This window comes from Vombatus ursinus, unplaced genomic scaffold (genome assembly GCF_900497805.2).
Source record: "Vombatus ursinus unplaced genomic scaffold, bare-nosed wombat genome assembly UNPS02012602.1, whole genome shotgun sequence".
Lineage (NCBI taxonomy): Eukaryota > Metazoa > Chordata > Mammalia > Diprotodontia > Vombatidae > Vombatus > Vombatus ursinus.
The window spans coordinates 943,738-962,163 of NW_020952380.1; the positions used below are offsets into that span (position 1 = coordinate 943,738).

Consider the following 18,426-nt stretch of genomic DNA (forward strand, 5'->3'; position numbering starts at 1 on the left):
CCTCATCACCTAAAAGAGTTAATGTAGCTGCCGGGCACCATTTACTCCACTTGTGTAGGGAGGATCTAGACCAAGCACTCTGTTGTACAGTTATAACACAAAAGGCAAATTGAATAGCAGGAGAGCACTAATTTGTCAAAGTTTATGTTGAAATTATTCCCTAGAGAAGCATACACAAATATATTAATTCCACAAAAAATGCAATCAAAAGTTAATAGCATGCCAATTTGTGTATGTTAATCAATTGTTCTAATAGAAACATACATACAACTGTACTGTTTTACAGGTGCAAATGTATTTGTCCTAAGTAATTTTCCAAGTCACAAGCTGACATATGAGTTTGAAAATAAAGCCTATATCCAATCCAACTAAATTTTGCTTAGCTTCTGATTCTTAGTAGAGAATCTCTTTAACAGAGAATCAAAACATTTGCCCTATTTTGTCTCTCAACATTTCAAAAAGAGAATCACCATATAGAGAAGATATTCTTATCTAAGTTTGTGATTTCTTCACTCCATACCATCCCAAAGGTCTTTTCTTGGAGTCATTACTCTTCCTATCACTAAGCATTGGTTTTGTGGGCTTTTTGTGTGAGGAAGAATGAGTGTCCAAGCAGCCACATATTAAAAACCAATAGAAGTTATGAATACTTTGTATGAATGCTTTAAGAGAGTTTACGGCATAAAACGAAACTACTCCGTGTCTATGATGGACTAGCCTGTAAGCCAACACCCTATACTGTACTGTGCACTTTCTGTTTGGGTTAGTTTCTTTTAAAATAACCATATGCTTTATATTTATACCGAATGGCTCTTTTGAAACACTTTCATTTTGGAAAGTGGTTCTAATTAATTAAAGCAGTTAGCTAGAGATTGTCATTTTTCCTTTTATGGTTGGGAAAACTGAGGCACAGAGTTGTTAACTAGTCAAGTACTGTAATGTGATGGTCTGTCCAATAGATCCTAAGAATAGATTGAGGCTGTTGACTCTGTATATTCTCAACCAGTTTCTTTTAGAAGTGAAATTTAAAAAAAATAATAATAACACAGGAGACAGAGGCAGAAGTCATTGCATGCTATTTTATGCTCTCTGTGGACTTTGGAAAGAAAATTTGTAACAAAAATTCATAAATTTTCTCTCTAAATTTAAATTTAACAATCACAGATTTTGCATAAAGAAGTGCTTTCACACCAGTAGAACTGCAGGGATGACCACACTCGGACAGTATCCATACATCGTATATCTTGGGGAAATTTTTTTATAACTTCAATTTTGCCTCCATGGAAAATGATTTCACATTCTCTTTATTCTATTCATTTTCTCCAAACTCTTTATTCTGAGTAATCTGAGCTCTTAATCATTCTGCATCTGATTTCTGTATCCCCACACATACCCCTAAGCTCATTCAAGCAACAAATATGAGTAGGGGCTTGGAGTCCAGTCCCTGAGGTTCACATACTAAAAAGTATTCTTCTGCCTTCAGAGTCCTATGTCTTTTATACTCAATTTCTTGCTTAGGTCTTTATTTTATTTGTTCACATAAATCTAGGATGCTAAATCTGAATTGTTTCAAATCATGATTTTCATATCCTGCATATATTCACAAAAGCAAAGAGAAGGCACTTAAAATTTGGGATTAAAAAATTAGCGGGAGAAGGAAGGCAAGAGAAAGTAATAATTAAGCATGAGGGTCTTGTTACTATTCATACCTGCAAGTTATGTGCAATAGGTAAAGATGAAATAAAGAATAAAAAGATGATATGATCTGATACAGTTTTCCTCCTAAAATATATACATGTCATATGTGATTTTTTTGAATTTTTAAAAATCAACACAATGCATCAGATAATTTTAAAAAATTAAATGGGCAAAATGACTAAGAAGGGTTTTTTTTTAAGTGAATGGGGGGTGGAAGGTTAGTCACCTAGAGGTTAGTCTCTGTCCAAAACTGGAAAAAAAAATAGTTCAAATTTTTCATAAGAAAACTATACCAATCAGTTTTGAAAAGGAATCACCAGCTGCTAGCAAATTTCAGGTCTTGGAAAATTCTAACCCTAAAAAGAGATACATTTTTTAAATTTATAAATAATAAAGTGTGACAGAGGAATAAATGTTACTTTCTTCCACATAAGAAAGGGAAGGCTATCTTGCAGGCATTTCCCATAATGTTTACCTCCTTTCACCACGAATACATATTTTGTACGATTTCAAAAAGCACAAAAAGAGAAGGTTTCAGTTTTGGGGGGGGGACTCGCAAGTTTTGTTTTGTTTTGTTTTGTTTTTGCTTTAAAAAATAATCCACTCTTAAGATTCATAAAATAGGAATACAAATTCCTAGGTCAGTAAATCTATTTTAATTGGCTTAGAGATTTTAAATTTTGCTAAGAAAGAGAAGAAAAGTTTAGCCCTGAAGAAACATAGAATTATAAAAAACCTCCACAGATCACATACAGGTAAGTAGGTAAGGCTAATTAGCTATTTTAATGGTTCAGTTAATTTCAAATTCAGGATTCTTTGGCGTGGTATTTTTTTTTTTAATTTCAAGGAGAATAAGTTGCTTCATTTTCATTTTAGACATCTCTATGTGATTGACAGTTATCCTCAATCATTTAACATTAATGAAATTTTAGATAAAATGACAGCCTTAAAATACAAACTCACAATTTTCCTAAACTAATTCAGCCTTCTAATATTTTTGATATATAAGGCCAGCTGTCATCATTGGACTTGGATTAGAACATTTCATTTCCACCCCAATCCTTTGCTAGCTATGGAATCCTAGGCAAGCCACATCAATTTGCTCCTCAGATTCTTCATCTGCAAAATGGAGATAATAATAATATTTCACTACCTGCCACAGAATTGCTGTGAAGTAAGTGATTCGTGATCTGCAAAGTGCTATATAAATACGAGTGCTATTCTTGTTGTCATTATTACTGTGATGTTAATGATGCTATTTAAGCCACCAGACTAAAGAGCAGATTATAAACCCTCAGTTTATAGAGTAGACGATAAATCAGAGTAGATTATCAATTCTGTAACATATATATTTCATAGCTGTATAAAAGAAAAAAATGAACTAGCACCACAGTACCTCAACATAACATCCTTTACTTTTAATATTTGAGAAAAGCAGGTTTTAGACTGGTGATAATACTATCAGGCTTTGTCTAACTGGTGATAAAACATCTAGTCAAATCTGTTGGAACCCTCATAGGATCAATCAAAACAGCTGTGAGATTTACATAGGTAAAATCACAAGTCAATTGACTGAACTTTTTGTTTTCAATTGGCTTCTGTGGTAACTCCATCCACACCATGAAATTGTCATTACCACTTGCAAAAACATTAGTTGTATCTCAATTCCATTACTTTAACCAGTGTAAAATAAAAATGGGGAAATGGTCAGAAGGAAAATATTTTTCAAGAAAACATAAACTAAATTACATTTATCCATTCATATCAATATATACAGTCTTCATTCTTTGACTAATAAATTCTAAAGTTCCACACATTGTCAAATACATATGATTTTTAAATTTTGCTTTAAAATGAATTGTCAATTTTGCTTCTTAGACTGAATTTCTAAAAGAGGTTCTTAACCTCATCTGTGTTGTGGACCCCTTTGGCAGTCCAATGAAACCTTTGGATCTTTTCTCAAAATAATGTTTTTGAATACATAAATCAAATACATAGAATTACAAAGGAAATAAAATATATTAAAATACAGCCCTCCAATTTTTTTTTAATTTTATGGATCCCAGCTTTAGAACCTCTGACCTAACATAAAGTTCTTTGGAGATGGAGATAGTGCAGAGCTAAGATACAATGTTCATATTTGCCACTGAAGGATGCAGACATTTTAAGTAAAAGATGAATTCCTCTTGATTTGAACAGGTTTGCTTTCCAATTATTAACAAGGCAGCAAAATAATCTACCAAAGTACAGTCTCATTAGGACCCATTGAAATTCAATGACATTTAATTCACAATAAAAGACCTAAAAAAAAAAATGAAAAAAAATTTCTGAAGTCCACTATAAAGTTGAGGAATTCACACCAATGCCTATCTAGTAAAGAAAGTGAAATGCCCTGAGATTGCACTTAATATATATTTTACTCTCTTATTGGAAAGGAGGGGGGGCAGAAATAGTGGATGGAAGAATACTTCCTCTTCCATTTTAACCCTGGCTTAAAATACTTAGAGCAAGCTTACATATCATTAAAAGGGAAAAGCAGATAACACTACAGGTTGTGCCTTCAACTATCTGGTTCTCATTAGACCTAGGACATTAAATCCCTTTGAAATTGGTTTTAGATGTATGGACCCAAACCATCTCAAAGGCCTACCATCCCAAAAACCAGAACTTGGCTTTTCCATTGGGAAGCACCTGCCCTTTAACCATCTTTCCTCAGCTATAAATATCCCTGGGAATAAAATACTGAACCGAAGAGCTGGAATTTAGGATAGTAATTGGGCCAGGCACTTGTATAAGAAGTTAGTCCTGAAGCCCAACACAAAAGGAATCCAAATTCAACACCTAATTGTCCAGGTTCACTAAGAACTACTCCATCATTAGTCCTGTGGGAGGGGGGGAGGAAGGGAAGTAAGGGCGAGAGGAGGTTGGCAGTGAAACGAGGACATTGGCTCATTCTTCCTTGAAAGTGCAATGTTTAGGGGTTATTCTGACCCAGACTGCTCTCAAACAAATTCATTCACCTGAAATATATCTTGGCCATATTAGAGATAGGGCAAAGTTAGAAAAAGTGGGATGAGGATGGGGGAAGGAGAAGAATTTAGAAAAGATATAGGTAGAAAAATCTCCCAAAGAAAAGGAATGAAAGAAAATGAAAAAAAAAATGCCACCAAAATGTCAAAAAAAAATCTTCCTCAGATTTATACTGAACAACAAATGGCTAGACTACATATCGCTGATCTTCACGTGGGTCATTTTCCTGAGTATCTTTTTTTTTCTCTCTAGCAGGAAAGCTGGAGGTGCGCGGTTCACAGAAATCTAAGTTATCTGGCAGCAAAGAATATAAAATCAGGAACAACTCCATGGGGCACGTTTTCTTGGTTACATGCTACCTACAAATTCCCTGCCGTCAGATGTCACATGGCATCATCTGCTCCAACATTGGCTCGGATGCCTTCGCAGCTAGCAAATTGTTGAGACCTGTATAACTTCTGTCCATTTCTCCGTTTTGTTTTGTTTTGTTTCCTCCATCGGGGCAACACTGTCAAGAAAATACTGAGATTTGTGGTAGGGTGGGCTTGGGGTAGAGTGTAGTCGTGAAGCGGAAAAACTGCGGAGGAGGAGAGTGAGGAATCCTCAGGTTTGTACCCTCACACGCTCCACGTTGTCAGTAACCTCAAACACCTCCAACCCCAACTACCTGCTTTGGACATGTAGTAACTCACAGTTCCTGGTGTTTATTTGGGTTTTGTTCTCCACCCCACTCCACTTGCCGCCGCCGCCACCCCCACTCCCCAGATAGCTAGGGCTTTGTATGTACCGTTCTTTAAGGATTTGTTTGGTTAGAAAGCACATGGGGTTCCTGACCTGTTTCTCACGGGGAAGGGGTTAGAACGGGGAGCGGCGAGGGGGACTGGGAATACGATTTTCAAAATGCCGCCAAGGGAGAGAACCTGACTTTAGAAGACCGGAACAGAAAATAAGCCGCACTTTTCTTGCTCTTCCCACTACCCCCAACCCACCCAACTTCTGTCTCTTCCAGTCTGTGTGTGTGTGTGTGTGTGTGTGTGTGTGTGTGCGCGCGCGCGCGTGTTCTCTTTCTCTGTTCTATCTGTCCCTGTCTTTCTATGAGTCTCGCTCTCTTTGTTTCTCCCTTGCTCTGTGTGTATATCTCTGTCTCTTTGTCTCTCTTTCTCTGTCCCATTCTTTCTTACTGTCCGTTTCTCTCTCACTGTCTCTTTCTCTATCTCTACCTGTCTTTGTCTCTCTGCCTCCGTCGGTCTCTCTCTGTATCTCTTGTTCTCTTTATCTTTCTGCCTGGGCTTCCGTCTCTCTCTCTTTCTCCGCAGTCGGAGCGCAGTCTGCTGCCTGACTCCCCCCAGGCAGCGGCGGCAGCCCTCCTTCCCTCCTTCAGTCCTTCCCTCCTTCTCTCCCTTCTTCCTCTAGCCAAGAACCTGGACAAGTTTCACCCTCACCTGCTCAGGTAGGTGGAGGGACGGACATGAGGGCGGGGAAGTGTTCTAGCTTGGGCCCAATATTGCTTAGAGGGGCAATTCTGACCCAGAACGGCTGGTGAGCTCTCCGCAGGGCTCGGGGAGGAAGCTGCCCTTAAGGCCCCTTAATGCCCCCTCTTGCCCCGCAACTCCTGATCCCCTTCCACTCTAGATCCTGGCCTGGAGGAAGCACTTCCCCTCAAGTACAGAGGCGCGCGCGCACACACACACACACACGCTCACGCAGATACACACACACACATATACACACACACTCACGCACACACGCACACAAACGCAGACGCGCTCTCACACACACGCCCCGAGAGACACACTAGTCCAGGGAGAAGGCGGGTACCCCTCCCCCCCGCGATGTCTCGGCTATACGTACCTGTAGAAAGCCTGGGGGGCGGCCTCTCTCATGGCATAGCCACTCTGCTCGTTCTCCAGGTAATAGGGCACCTGCTGACTGTGATGATGCAGGAAGGGAGAGAGCTGGGGCGGTGGGTGCAAGAGGACCAGGGGGCTCGGAGACACGTTATTCAGAGAGTGGAAGCCCCCCAGGCCGTTGGAGCCGAATGTCTCCGAGTTGGGGGCATAAGTGAGATTGGACGAGCCATAGACCGGCGCTGCGGCGGTGTTGAAGTCGTAGGCAGCCCCCTCCTGGTAGTTGTAGACCCCAGTCTTGTTGCTGTCCACGTACATCTCGCCCAGGGGTCGATCCAGAGGGATCTTCAGCTGCTGACGATTCAGGGGCTCCAGCTCATTGCCTTGGATCTGGTGGAGCAGGGCCACTCCAGACGATTTGGTGTGAAGGGTCATGGTCATGGTCAGTAGCAGCGAGCAAGGCGCGTAACTGTTTCCCGGAGCTGCAGTGGACTCAGCAGCCGATGGGCCACCTGTGGAAAGAGGACAAGACGCAGTGAGTTCCAGCGCAGAGCATATCGATTTGGGCCCTCCCCAGGTATCTCACTTGAGCAGGAGCAAAAGTGCACAGTGGCAGGGCTCAGAAAAACTCAGTCTCTAACTTTAAGTACTTACTCCTCATCTGAGCTAATATGCATTACAAAAGTACTGGAAACTGGCCAGAAACTGTTGCCTTACACTGACATTGGCTTAAACATCACTCCAGGCACAACTCATTTTGGAGAGAACCCAAAGAATTGCTTCGCTGAACTTTACTAGTATTAGTTGTTTAATTGAGTCTGAATTTTACAAGGGGAGGGGAGAGGACAACCGCTAATATTCCCCCAAAGGTAGCTAAGAAAAAAACAGAACTTCATATCTAAGTGGGAAGACAAATCTAGTGGTCAGCTTTTTCTCATTTATTGCCTTCTGCCCCCTACTAGGCTCCAATCTATCTCTGTTTATCTCTCTCTCCGTTTGATTCACTTTTCATGTTTTCTAGAAATATGGAATGTGTACAGAAAATGACCCTGGGTAGGTTTATTCTGTAACCAAGATATGGCACATAGAAATGGGTGTGTGGTTGCCTATGCAGCCAACCACAGGAGGCAAGACTATATTTAGCCTCAGCAGAAGAGAAGGATAGGAGGAATCTTTGTAGGGAAGAAAAGAGAGAGGAACATATACACACATACATATCTACATATTTATATATATACTTAGTTGTCACTTATATTAGGAAGTGATGATACTGCTTGAGACTTGAACTCAGTTTCCTCCTCCACAAAATGAGGTTGGACTACTTAATCAGTAAGGTTTTTTCAGCTCTAACCTTATCTGGTATCATAGAGTATAGTACTCACTACCATTACCCAAATGATTCTCTTGTGAATGACAATTCACAAATGTTCAAATACATGCACTTGCGTGTTTGTGCCTCTGAAGAGTCTCTGTTACCAAAACTTCACAAAACTGCATGTAAAATATGGCATTTCTACACAAAATTAAATCTCAGGCCCTTAGCCAGAGTAGCAGCAAATGTGCTATACTGACTAGATGACTAAACAAATAAAATTTTAAAATACAGTAGTACTTTTCTCTGTTTCTCCAAATGATTCTCCTCAGTGCACTCTGGCTAGGACATTCAGCTGATTATCAGTACTTCTTAGAATCAAACATCCTGATTTGAAAAAAAAAAACTAATTGAGCTAAACAGAAAAATAGAAAAGGCAAACTGAATTATAAACTCAGCAAATGAAACCATAGTTGGAACAAAGGTGTGGTATTTTGGAGCGTTTATCCACATTCTTCTGATTTTTTTTTTGCTTCTAACTATTTTTAAAATTTTCACCAGGCTAGAACACTCCAGTTGGCTCATTAATGCTTCTCTCTAATATTCCCCAACTCTTAACATAAGTGTATAAGTATATATAAATATTACATGTAAATGTGTTTCTTTTAACATCAACAATAGATGAGCTTTTTAATCAGTCAGTACACATTTGTACAGACTACAATTCATGCTTTCAAAGTCAAGCTTCGATAAGTAATTGTGGATGAAATGACGTCTCATTAATTTTTCATTAACACAAAAATGAACTTAGTAAATATAGACTATTGGCAATTCAAGGGTTAAAAAAACCTATAAAGTTAATCAGATGCTTCTCCACATGCCTAACTCCAACTACTTTGCAAAACAACTTTTCTACAAATTATTTATTTAGCTCCAGTGGACCCTAATTCCACTGTTTTAAAAAGCACTTCAGAGTATAAGCAAAAATCTTTAAGTTTCTTCAAAATCTGGACCTGCAACATTTAAGTGAATAACACAAAGAAATCCTGCAAGTCTTAAGAGCATAAAACATACATGCCAAACCACAAGCAGCAAATCCTCTTCTCCTTTCTAGCTGCAGACACTGACAGTAAGGTGCATGCATTCAAACCAGGCTGGAACTACAAATAAGAGAAAGAAACCAAAAACAATCTTACCCTACTACAGGATAGAGAGTGGCTTTCCTGAAATGTTCCATGGATATGCAGAACTCAAGGACTGAGAGAGTGAGAATGAAGGAAAGAATGTGCGTGTATGTGCATGTGGCTCCGTGTGTGTGTGCGAAATTGCAGGGGTTCATGAAGCAGCCAGTAGGCAGGGCACTTGGCAGCTTCCTGTATGTAAGTCACAGCAGCTCTGCTGCTGCACAAAACCGAATGAATGGCAGTTGGGAGTTTAAGGTTCCTTTACTGCCAACAGAGAGCAACAAGGGGCCACTATTGTAAATATGCCTCTTTTGAGCAGGAGCTGTCAGGCCCCTGAGAGTACTCCTGGTCCTGCTCCATGCCCTCAGAACCTGAAATCGGCCAGTGCTCCCTGAAGCTATCCAGAGGAAGAGCAAAAACAGACCTACTATAAATCATAGGCTTACTGATTAAATAGAACGTCAGTTCAAAAAGGAAAAAAAAAAAGATATCAAGTTTGGGAAATTTAAACAGGGTGGGTTTTCAAAAAAAATATGATTGAATGTCAAAAGCTTTATGATATACTCTTGGATCAAATACCCCTTCCCTAAATCTCAGAGCAGATACTCCCTTGCTATGCTTCCAATTGTACTGAACAACCAAAGTTTTTAATAAATATTTGAGCATCAATATCAAATATTTCTACCGAAACTTAATTCCACCACCTCCCTGACCAGCCCCGTAAACCTCCTTAACAGTTCAGTTAACGGTGTTCTATCAACATACTGAGCATTTTATAAACGGCACAGAGTAAGAATATTAGACAAGGTGAGTGCTTCTGTTGTAAATCACTTTTGTGCCTGCAAAAGATATTGGTGTTATGTCCTACTAAGGGTGCCTCTTTCTTTGCTGAATATCTCCTCAGTGATCATCCTACTGCTTGCCATTTCACTTGGCCATGACATTGAAAAACTATAAATAGAGCTCCTGTTAGTACCATGTTCAGGTATTCAGGATTCGACTACCATCCTGCACTATAAGGCATCTGTCATTCCTTAGGATATATTCCTTAGGATTAGGACCCACTAAACCAACCCCTGGTTAACCTTTAACCCTGGAGTTTTAAGCACTTATTCAGAGCCTTGTGGCTGTCCTTGAAAGCATGAGGGGGTGGGGAAGAGGGGGAGAATATCATTGAGAATTATAATGATCCTAGATTACAAGTAATATTATGCTCTTGGGAACCCTAGAATATTACAATGTGGAGACACACGAGGGCACTTTAACCAGCGATTGAAAAAAAATTGGAAAAAAATAATTGTTTGCAGCCCTTTGTACATTGGTAAATTCTGGCCCTCATTTTTGTTCAAGTTGGTGACCCAAACATAAAACCTATCCAAAAGTGGACCTCTCAAAAGGAAAAAAGAAAAGGAAAAATTCAAATTAAGTTTTTACTGGAGGTTGTGAGCTATCCTGTCATAGTTTTTGTGTATTTTAAGCAAAATAAAGTCAATCCAAGATGTGTAATAAAGGCCGTTTTCTTTTTCTTTCTCCCACTGTCCACCTCACCCCTCCTCCAAAATCTCCTCCATTCCAATGCTAACCATTTCTTTAGAAAATTATTTTCTCCTCTTTAGAATCTTAGAGACAAGAGGGGGAACCATTTCTTTTATTGGATACCATAGTTATTCGTTCATAAGAATAGGGTACGAGAATCTATGCCCAAAAAAAACTACCTATAATTATCTTAATGTCCATTTCTAAAAACTAACTTTTCCAAGTAAGAGATACATTTTCCCCTTCTCTATAACTTTTCCTTTGATTATCTCGGTATGTTCATACTGACTGTATCCATATTCAAGTTCAAGTGCGTATAGACTTGGGAATTAATCTTGCAGTTCTCAAAACCATGGTTCATATGTGAAACCCTGGATTTTTCCTTTATTGCCAGATAATACCACAGCCAGGCAGAGTTTCTTTTCCAGATCCATTAGAAACTTCTTAATAATACAAAACATTACCCTTCTACAAGAAGACAAAACTAAATGAATTTTGTAATGTCTTCAAAAGAGCTCTTACAGCCATTATAACTGGTTCTTTCCCTCTCACACATGGTGGTTTGGCATTGTTCAAGTTGATTATGGTATTGCCTATAAATGCTTTATTCTTAAACTGGCTCTTAAATGTTTTTTGACATCAGCAACTTTACTCTAAAATGGAAGAATAATAAAGCTTTTTTTGCCCAGTTCTATGATCTTTGTACTCTTTCCTAAATATGTCACAGCCCTCTATTTTTAATGGTTTTGCTATAGCTCCTAGATTTTTGCCCTGGGCTAAGATTTTTAATTTTCTGAGAATGTGAAATAGATTATTTTCAACTTTGAACAGACTAGCTATATTTTTAACCAGTGACATAACTAGGCAGGTGCAAGGGGGTGTAGCCACACCAGGATCAACACCAAAGGGGGCACAGAGCCATCTTTGAGTCAGCCCCACCTATTTTGATGTGATCATACTTCCTCAAGTTCAAAAGATTTTAATATGGTATTTGACTATGAAATTGCTAAGGTTGCAAGGATTTAAATGAGTGCTAAATCAAAAGAATTTATTAGTTTTTTAAGTCTGTTTACAAGATGTCTTTTCTGCATCTCAAAAAAAATGCATGTGAACAGAACAAATTAATTGATCCTAAGTCATGTTGTTACTTTTTTAATACTTCTGTGATAGACATTTTGATCCATAGAATAACTTGCTGGCCTTTTATTTTAGGAATTGGTAAAGTCAACCTAAATTTGTGTTAGCAAGCAATAAAGCAATTCCTGTTACCACTCTCAATCATGAACCTTCATGAGGTTCATATAATGTGCATGGGATTTAATCTTTTGTATTATACATATTATTTGTAAATATATTGTAAATATTATTTCTCTTGTGTTACTCACTTCCTGTCACAATTTGCAGTTTACAAAATGCTTTTCTCACAAAAACTTTGTAAATTAGAATGTAAGCTACTTAAGGGCAGAGCCTGTTTCTTTTATTTTTGTTCTTGTATCTTCAGTGTTTAGCACAGTGCCTGGAACATGATAGATGTTTCATATGTTTGTTGAATTGAATGAAAGTTGATAGAGAAAATATTATTTTCCCCATTTTATAGATGAGGAAACTAAGCCTCAGAAACATAAAGTGATGAACAGAGTCACGTAGCCAATGAGTTTCAGACACAGTTCTTAAACCCAGACTTTTACATATCTCATCATTTAGCTATGTCACCTCATATTTCAATGCCATTTATGAACTAGTTCCTCTACCAGTGCCAAAAGTTATAAGGATTTTTAATTATTTCAATGTCCAATAGTTCTAGAGACCTGAAAGGAGACAGATTCATATTTGTTAGCTTATATTACTATTCTTTTTTATTCTATCCTATTTTCCTAATTATCTGATTGAGGAAATTGTATCATTTATTTGGGGCATTATTTCCAGGCAGAAAGCATATGAAATGATCTATACGTTCTCTGGGACAGCTTGGTGGCGCAGTGGATAGAAAGTCCAGCCTGCAGAAAGGACAACTCGTCTTCATGAATTTAAATCCAGGACACTTGGACACTTATTAGCTGTGTGACCCTGGTCAAGTCACTTAACCCTGTTTGCCTCAGTTCCTCATCTATAAAATGAACTGGAGAAGGAAATGGCAAACCACTCCAACCACTTTGCCAAGAAAACCTCACAACTGAAAAACAACTCAATAACAATACCTTCTCTGTCCTTGAATCAAATACTTTTTGGTGAGTACTCAATACTGTGTTTAACGTTCTATGTATGAGAGAATATGATCATTTAAGTGACTTCTAAATCCACAAAAGTCTTGAGGAAATGTATGAAGTCTTCTAGGCCCTTGCCTCTTTAAGTGCTCTCTCCTTCTCCCTCTTCTTCCCCCTTCCTTCTTTCTTTTTCTCTCTTTCTTTCCCTCTCTCTCCCACTCTCTCCCTTTCTCTTCCTCCTCCCTCTCTCCTCTCTCTCTTTGTCTTTCTCTCTCTCCCTCCCTCCCCCTCAGTTTCCTATCCTTCCAGTCACCAATTCCTTTATGCTGCTCACTGTCAGTCAACCAACTAATTAACAGGTATTTATCAAGCACATACTATGTGTCAGTCACTTTGCCAGGCTCCTGGATACAAAGGCAAAAAATGAAACTCCCTGTTCTCAAGGAAGGTCTTAATTGCCCTTGTAAGGAAATTGGATTGTCTCTTATGTACTCTAAGATGATACCTAGATTCACAAACTTGTAGAGTTGAAAGATCTTTGAAATTATACAAGTCGTGATCAATGCTATGTAGAACTTAAGGCCCCAAAAGGTTCAGTCATTTGACCAAGAGAGTGTCTGAGCAGAAACTACTACTTTGGTCTCAGAACAACGCTTTTACCTCTCAGTCACTCTGCCTCATCTATCTATCATTCAAAAAACAAGTATTTTTATGTTCCTACTCTCAAGGAGCTCACATCTAATGGTAAAGACAAGAATGTAGAATAAATATAATATATATTATTTCTATAAATATAATATATAGTATTTGGATAAATATACAGAATAAATATAAGGAAAATGGATACACGTAAATGTAAGAGAAGAGATATTATTCCCTCCCCCACCATACACACACACACACACACACACACACACACACACAATTAGTGTAGTCACAGAAATTAGTTTTCATGTGGTAAGAAGGTGTTAGGCTAACTATAACATTGGGGCCACAACAGAGATCCCTTTACAAAGTAAGCACACTATTATGTTTGAGTCAGACGGGAATAACTTGATTGGGCAAAAAATCAGGTAAGTCCCAGAAGTATTTAAATAGTCAAATCTAAGGAGCTCAGGAGGTATAAAGAGCATTTTGTCAAGGAGACTCCTAAAGTGGAGCAGGGGAAGATGTTCTCCTCTGATGGCCATGGTGTCTAGCAGAAACTTGTTCAAAGGAAGACCTTCCAACCAGCAGTTCAAGATTTCATTAGTGTATCAGTTCAAGCAAGAAACAGAGGAAAAAACTACCCCCCCACACACATACGCACCCTAAAAAATGATCACTTTACTGTAGAGCTACTCAACCAGTAAGAAACACTGAATCTGTCCAGACAGAAACAAATACAGAGAGGTAGTATGAGCTGACTACAGAATCAAGAGAGAGTTAGCCTTGGCAAACAAGAGCTATCCTACAGAGAGGAGTCTTCAAAGAGAGAAAGGACATCAAGGCCCTGCAATGCTAGAGAAGTGAGTTGCCTTGATCATATTTCTTTCCTCAATGTGTGTCTCACCACCATTATACTCTGTTCCCATTCTTCCCATGGGCACTGTGTCTATTTGTGCACACACACACACATCCCAGATTCACAGGAAAAATATTTTGTGACTGTTGTTTTTTTTACTTTTCCATCTTAATTAATGCCTTCACTAAGAGCGAATTGTATATGCTAGCTAACACATTTAAGAAGTACACTGTCAGGGACTTATAAGTCATAGAGTTATGAGTAGCCACTCAGTGTACCCTTTAGATCAGGGGTAGGGAACTCGTGGCCTTGAGGTTACATGTGACCTTTTAGGTCCTTGGGTGAGGCCTTTTGACTGAATCCAAGTTTTACAGAACAAATCTTTTTATTAAGGAGATGTGTCCTGTGAAGTTTGGATTCAGTCAAAGGGCCACACTTTTGGACCTAGAAGACCACATGTAGCCTTGAGGCCACAGGTTCCCCACCTCTGCTATGGATAGAATCTGGACAAGCAGTAATTGACTTCTGGAAATCCAACTAGGTAATGAAAATGGCAAGTTGGGAGACAAGCCCAGAAGTATACACCATAAATACAAGGCTATTAAATTTAGGGAGGATAGACACTCATAGTTCATGGAACCAGGAATGTTTTTGTAGAGGGTAGAGCTTGAGCTGAATCTTGAAGGAAGAGAGAGATTATATAAGAAAGTTCATTCTGGTCCTAAGGGATGGTCAGTGCAAAAGTGTAGTAGAGATGGGACAGAGTATAATGTGTGTGAAGAACAAAGAGAAGGCCAATTTGGCTGGATGATGGAATGCATGGAGGAAAGTGATAGAGGAGACCATAAAGACAGATAGAAGGATAGATTAGGAGATCTTTAAAAGCTAGACAGGAGAGTTTATATTTTATCCTACAGGCAATATGGAACCACTCGAAGTCACTGTGTATCTTCACTTAAGGAAAGGCCATATCTCCACTTAAGGAAAATCGCTTTGGCAGCTGTGTTTAGGATGAACTGGAGTGCAGAGAGACGAGGCAGAAAGGCCAATTAAAAGGACACTGCAATAGGCTATAGGTGTTGAGAACTTGAACTAAGGTAGTAGCTGCATGAGTGAAGAAAAGGGTTTAGATTAAAGAGATGTTGCAGAGGTAGAAAGAACAAATTTTGGCAACTGATAAGCCATGTGGTCTGAGGGAGGCAGAGGAATTGAAGAAACTCCAAGGTTCCAAACCTGGAAAGCTAGAAGAATGATGTTGCCTTCAGCCCCAACAACAGCAACAAAAAGAAGCTTGGAAAAGAGGGTTTGGGGGATAAATAGTTCTGGGGTTTTTTTAATAATATTTTATTTTCCCCAATTACATGTTAAAACAATTTTTAACATTTTTTAAAGTTTTGAGTTTCAAATTCTATCTCTCCCTTCCTCCCTCCCTCTCCTTCCCCCCCTCCCTGAGATGGTAAGTAATCCAATATAGGTTCTACATGTGCAATCATGTAAAACATTTCCATATTAGTCATTTTGTACAAGAAGACTCTAACAAAAAATTTAAAGAGGGAGGAGGGAAGGAAGGAAGGAAGAAAGAAAGGAAGGAAGGAAGGAAGGAAGGAAGGAAGGAAGGAAGGAAGAAAGAAAGAAAGAAAGAAAGAAAGAAAGAAAGAAAGAAACAAAGAAACAAAGAAAGAAAGAAAGAAACAAAGAAAGAAACAAAGAAACAAAGAAAGAAACAAAGAAAGAAACAAAGAAACAAAGAAAGAAAGAAAGAAGGAAGGAAGGAAGAAGGAAGGAAGGAAGGAAGAAATGGGAAAAATAGTATGCTTCTGCCTGTATTCAGACAATACCAGTTCTTTCTCTAGAGACAGATAGCGTGTTCCACCATGAGTCCTTTGGGATTGTCTTGCATCATTGCATTGCTGAGAATAGTTAAGTTATTCACAGTTCTTCCTCTACAATATTACTGTTACAGCAATATGTTCTCCTGGTTCTACTCACTTCATTTTGCATTGGTTCATGTAAGTCTTCCCAGGTTTTTCTGAAATCATCCTGCTCATCATTTCTCACAGCACAATAATGTTCCATCACAGTGTGAGTTCTGTTTTGAACATGCTGACTTTGAGACGTCTCTGGGACATCTAGTTTGAAATGTCTCATAGACAATGATGAAGGAAATGATAAAATGCTAAGGAGTGTGTAGACCTTACTTTGAATCTTCTCCACTTCCATCCCTGCCCCCACATCAGGCTAATAAATAAATAAATAAGGGCCTGGGTTCTTTGCCCACCTCCACATTTATTCTTTTCCATTTTAATTGAAGGGAAAACAGCATCTTGACATCCTAGCATACAGGTTTTTGCAACTAGCTTAGTATGGATGCACCAAGAAATAAGGTATGACCTTCAGGACCTAGACCTAGACCAATAGTAGCTGAGACAAGGACCAATTGAGCTGCTGTGCTTCATTTGGACATGAACTTCCTGAGACTAAGACTATGTACAAACTAACTTAAGTTTTAGCCCATTCTTCCATGGGACTGAGACTGGATAGAGGAGAGTACACTCTCAAAGCGTTGGAGGGAAATATTTGTACTTTTGTTCTTGTTACATTTTAAAAATAAAATCCCATCATAAAAGCTGATTGATTAAATGGTTAAACTAAATTTTATTTAGATGGTTAAATGGAACTGGGGTGCTAGTCACTGGCACCTAACAGGAGAAAAAACAATGGAGGATCAACATTATTGCTTTGAAGAATTAATTTCCCTCAAACCCCAGAGGGTACCCCTAGAACCCTGAAGGGCAATAGAACCATCCTTGCTCTGGTAGAGCAAATCCAGAACAAATTCACTACACTTTGAAAGTCAACAACATAAGATCAAGTGAAGAGTCTAAAAGCTAATAGTAATATCCAGATTAGGGAATAAGGAGATGGCAAGAAAGCCTGCATAGCACCTGGAATGGGGATATTGAAGCTTGCCAGCTCTCTAAGCACAGATATGTCAGGGGAGGGAGAAGCCAGTAGCAAGAACCTAGGAAACTGAGGTCAGGATCAAACTGGATAACTACCCCATTCAAGAGTACAGAAAAGAATGGAGCCTAGCCCTAGCACAAAATCTCAAATTAGCAATTGAGGCTGGAAATGAGTGAACAAAAGAATATACCAAAAACTATGAAGAAATATTGTGGGTTGAGATACCCAAAAGGTAATCTCAGGTGAATAAAAATTGTTTTAACATGTAATCAGAGAAAATAAAATATTATTTAAAAAAAACTAGAACTCTTTATCCCCCAAACCCAAGCTTCTTTTTATTGCTGTTGTTGTTGGGGCTGAAGCAAACTCTGAGAGAGAAAAATGCCTTGACCATAAGGAATATAAAAGGACCTAGAAGAAATGAAGCAAGAAAACAAAAAAATAATTGAAGTTTAAAAGAAATAAGCACTCTGGAGGAAAGAATTGCAAGGAAAAATAGCTTAGAACAGAAGGCAGAAACTCTTATCCAAGTAACAGACTTTCTGGGGAAAAAAACAGAACTAAATGACTCTATGAGACAAGAAAAAAAAAGTTAACACAAAATCAAAAGTTCTCAATAAATAGAAGACAATGTGAAGTATCTACTTATCAAAAACAACTAATCTAAAACAAGGCTAAGGAGAGAGAATTTTAAAATTGTTGAATTCCTTATAAAAACCCTGGTGAAACAAAAATTCTGGATACCATATTTCAAGAAGGCATAAATGAAAACTGCCCAGATTCACTAGAACCATAGAGCAAGTGAAAATAGAATCTACCAGTCATTTCCTGAAAATAAAATCCCCAAGGAATGTCATGACCAAAATAGGAGTTTTCAGGTAAAAGAATAATTACTGCACGTAGCCAATAAAAATTCAAGTACCAAGGAAGCACTGTCAGAATCACACCAGACTTGACCACAACTGCTATAAAGATAAAGGCAAGATCAACTTACCCTGAAAGACTAAGAATAGTACTACTACCAGTCCTTTAATGATAAATGCCTTTCAAGTATTCCTGATAGACAAGAACTGAGTAGAAACCATAGATTGCAAACACAAAAATCAAGAGAAGCCTAGAAAGGCTGAATGATTGGAAGGAGCTAAAC

The 18,426-nt window shown here is 38.5% G+C and overlaps 1 protein-coding gene across 5 annotated transcripts in view; it reads right to left on the reverse strand.

Moving 5' to 3' along the window:
• The window catches only part of ESR1 (estrogen receptor 1), a 455,293-nt gene that overhangs the window by 292,540 nt on the left and 144,327 nt on the right, over positions 1 to 18,426 (reverse strand). For 4 of the 5 annotated variants that reach the window (XM_027857990.1, XM_027857989.1, XM_027857987.1 and 1 more), the window contains one exon: positions 6,580 to 7,087. In XM_027857990.1, coding sequence (XP_027713791.1) covers positions 6,580 to 7,016 — 437 coding nt within the window. In that variant the 5' untranslated portion in view covers positions 7,017 to 7,087. Of the gene's footprint in view, positions 1 to 6,579; positions 7,088 to 9,083; positions 9,128 to 18,426 lie in introns of those variants that run through there. The other variant, XM_027857991.1, reaches the window with a different exon arrangement.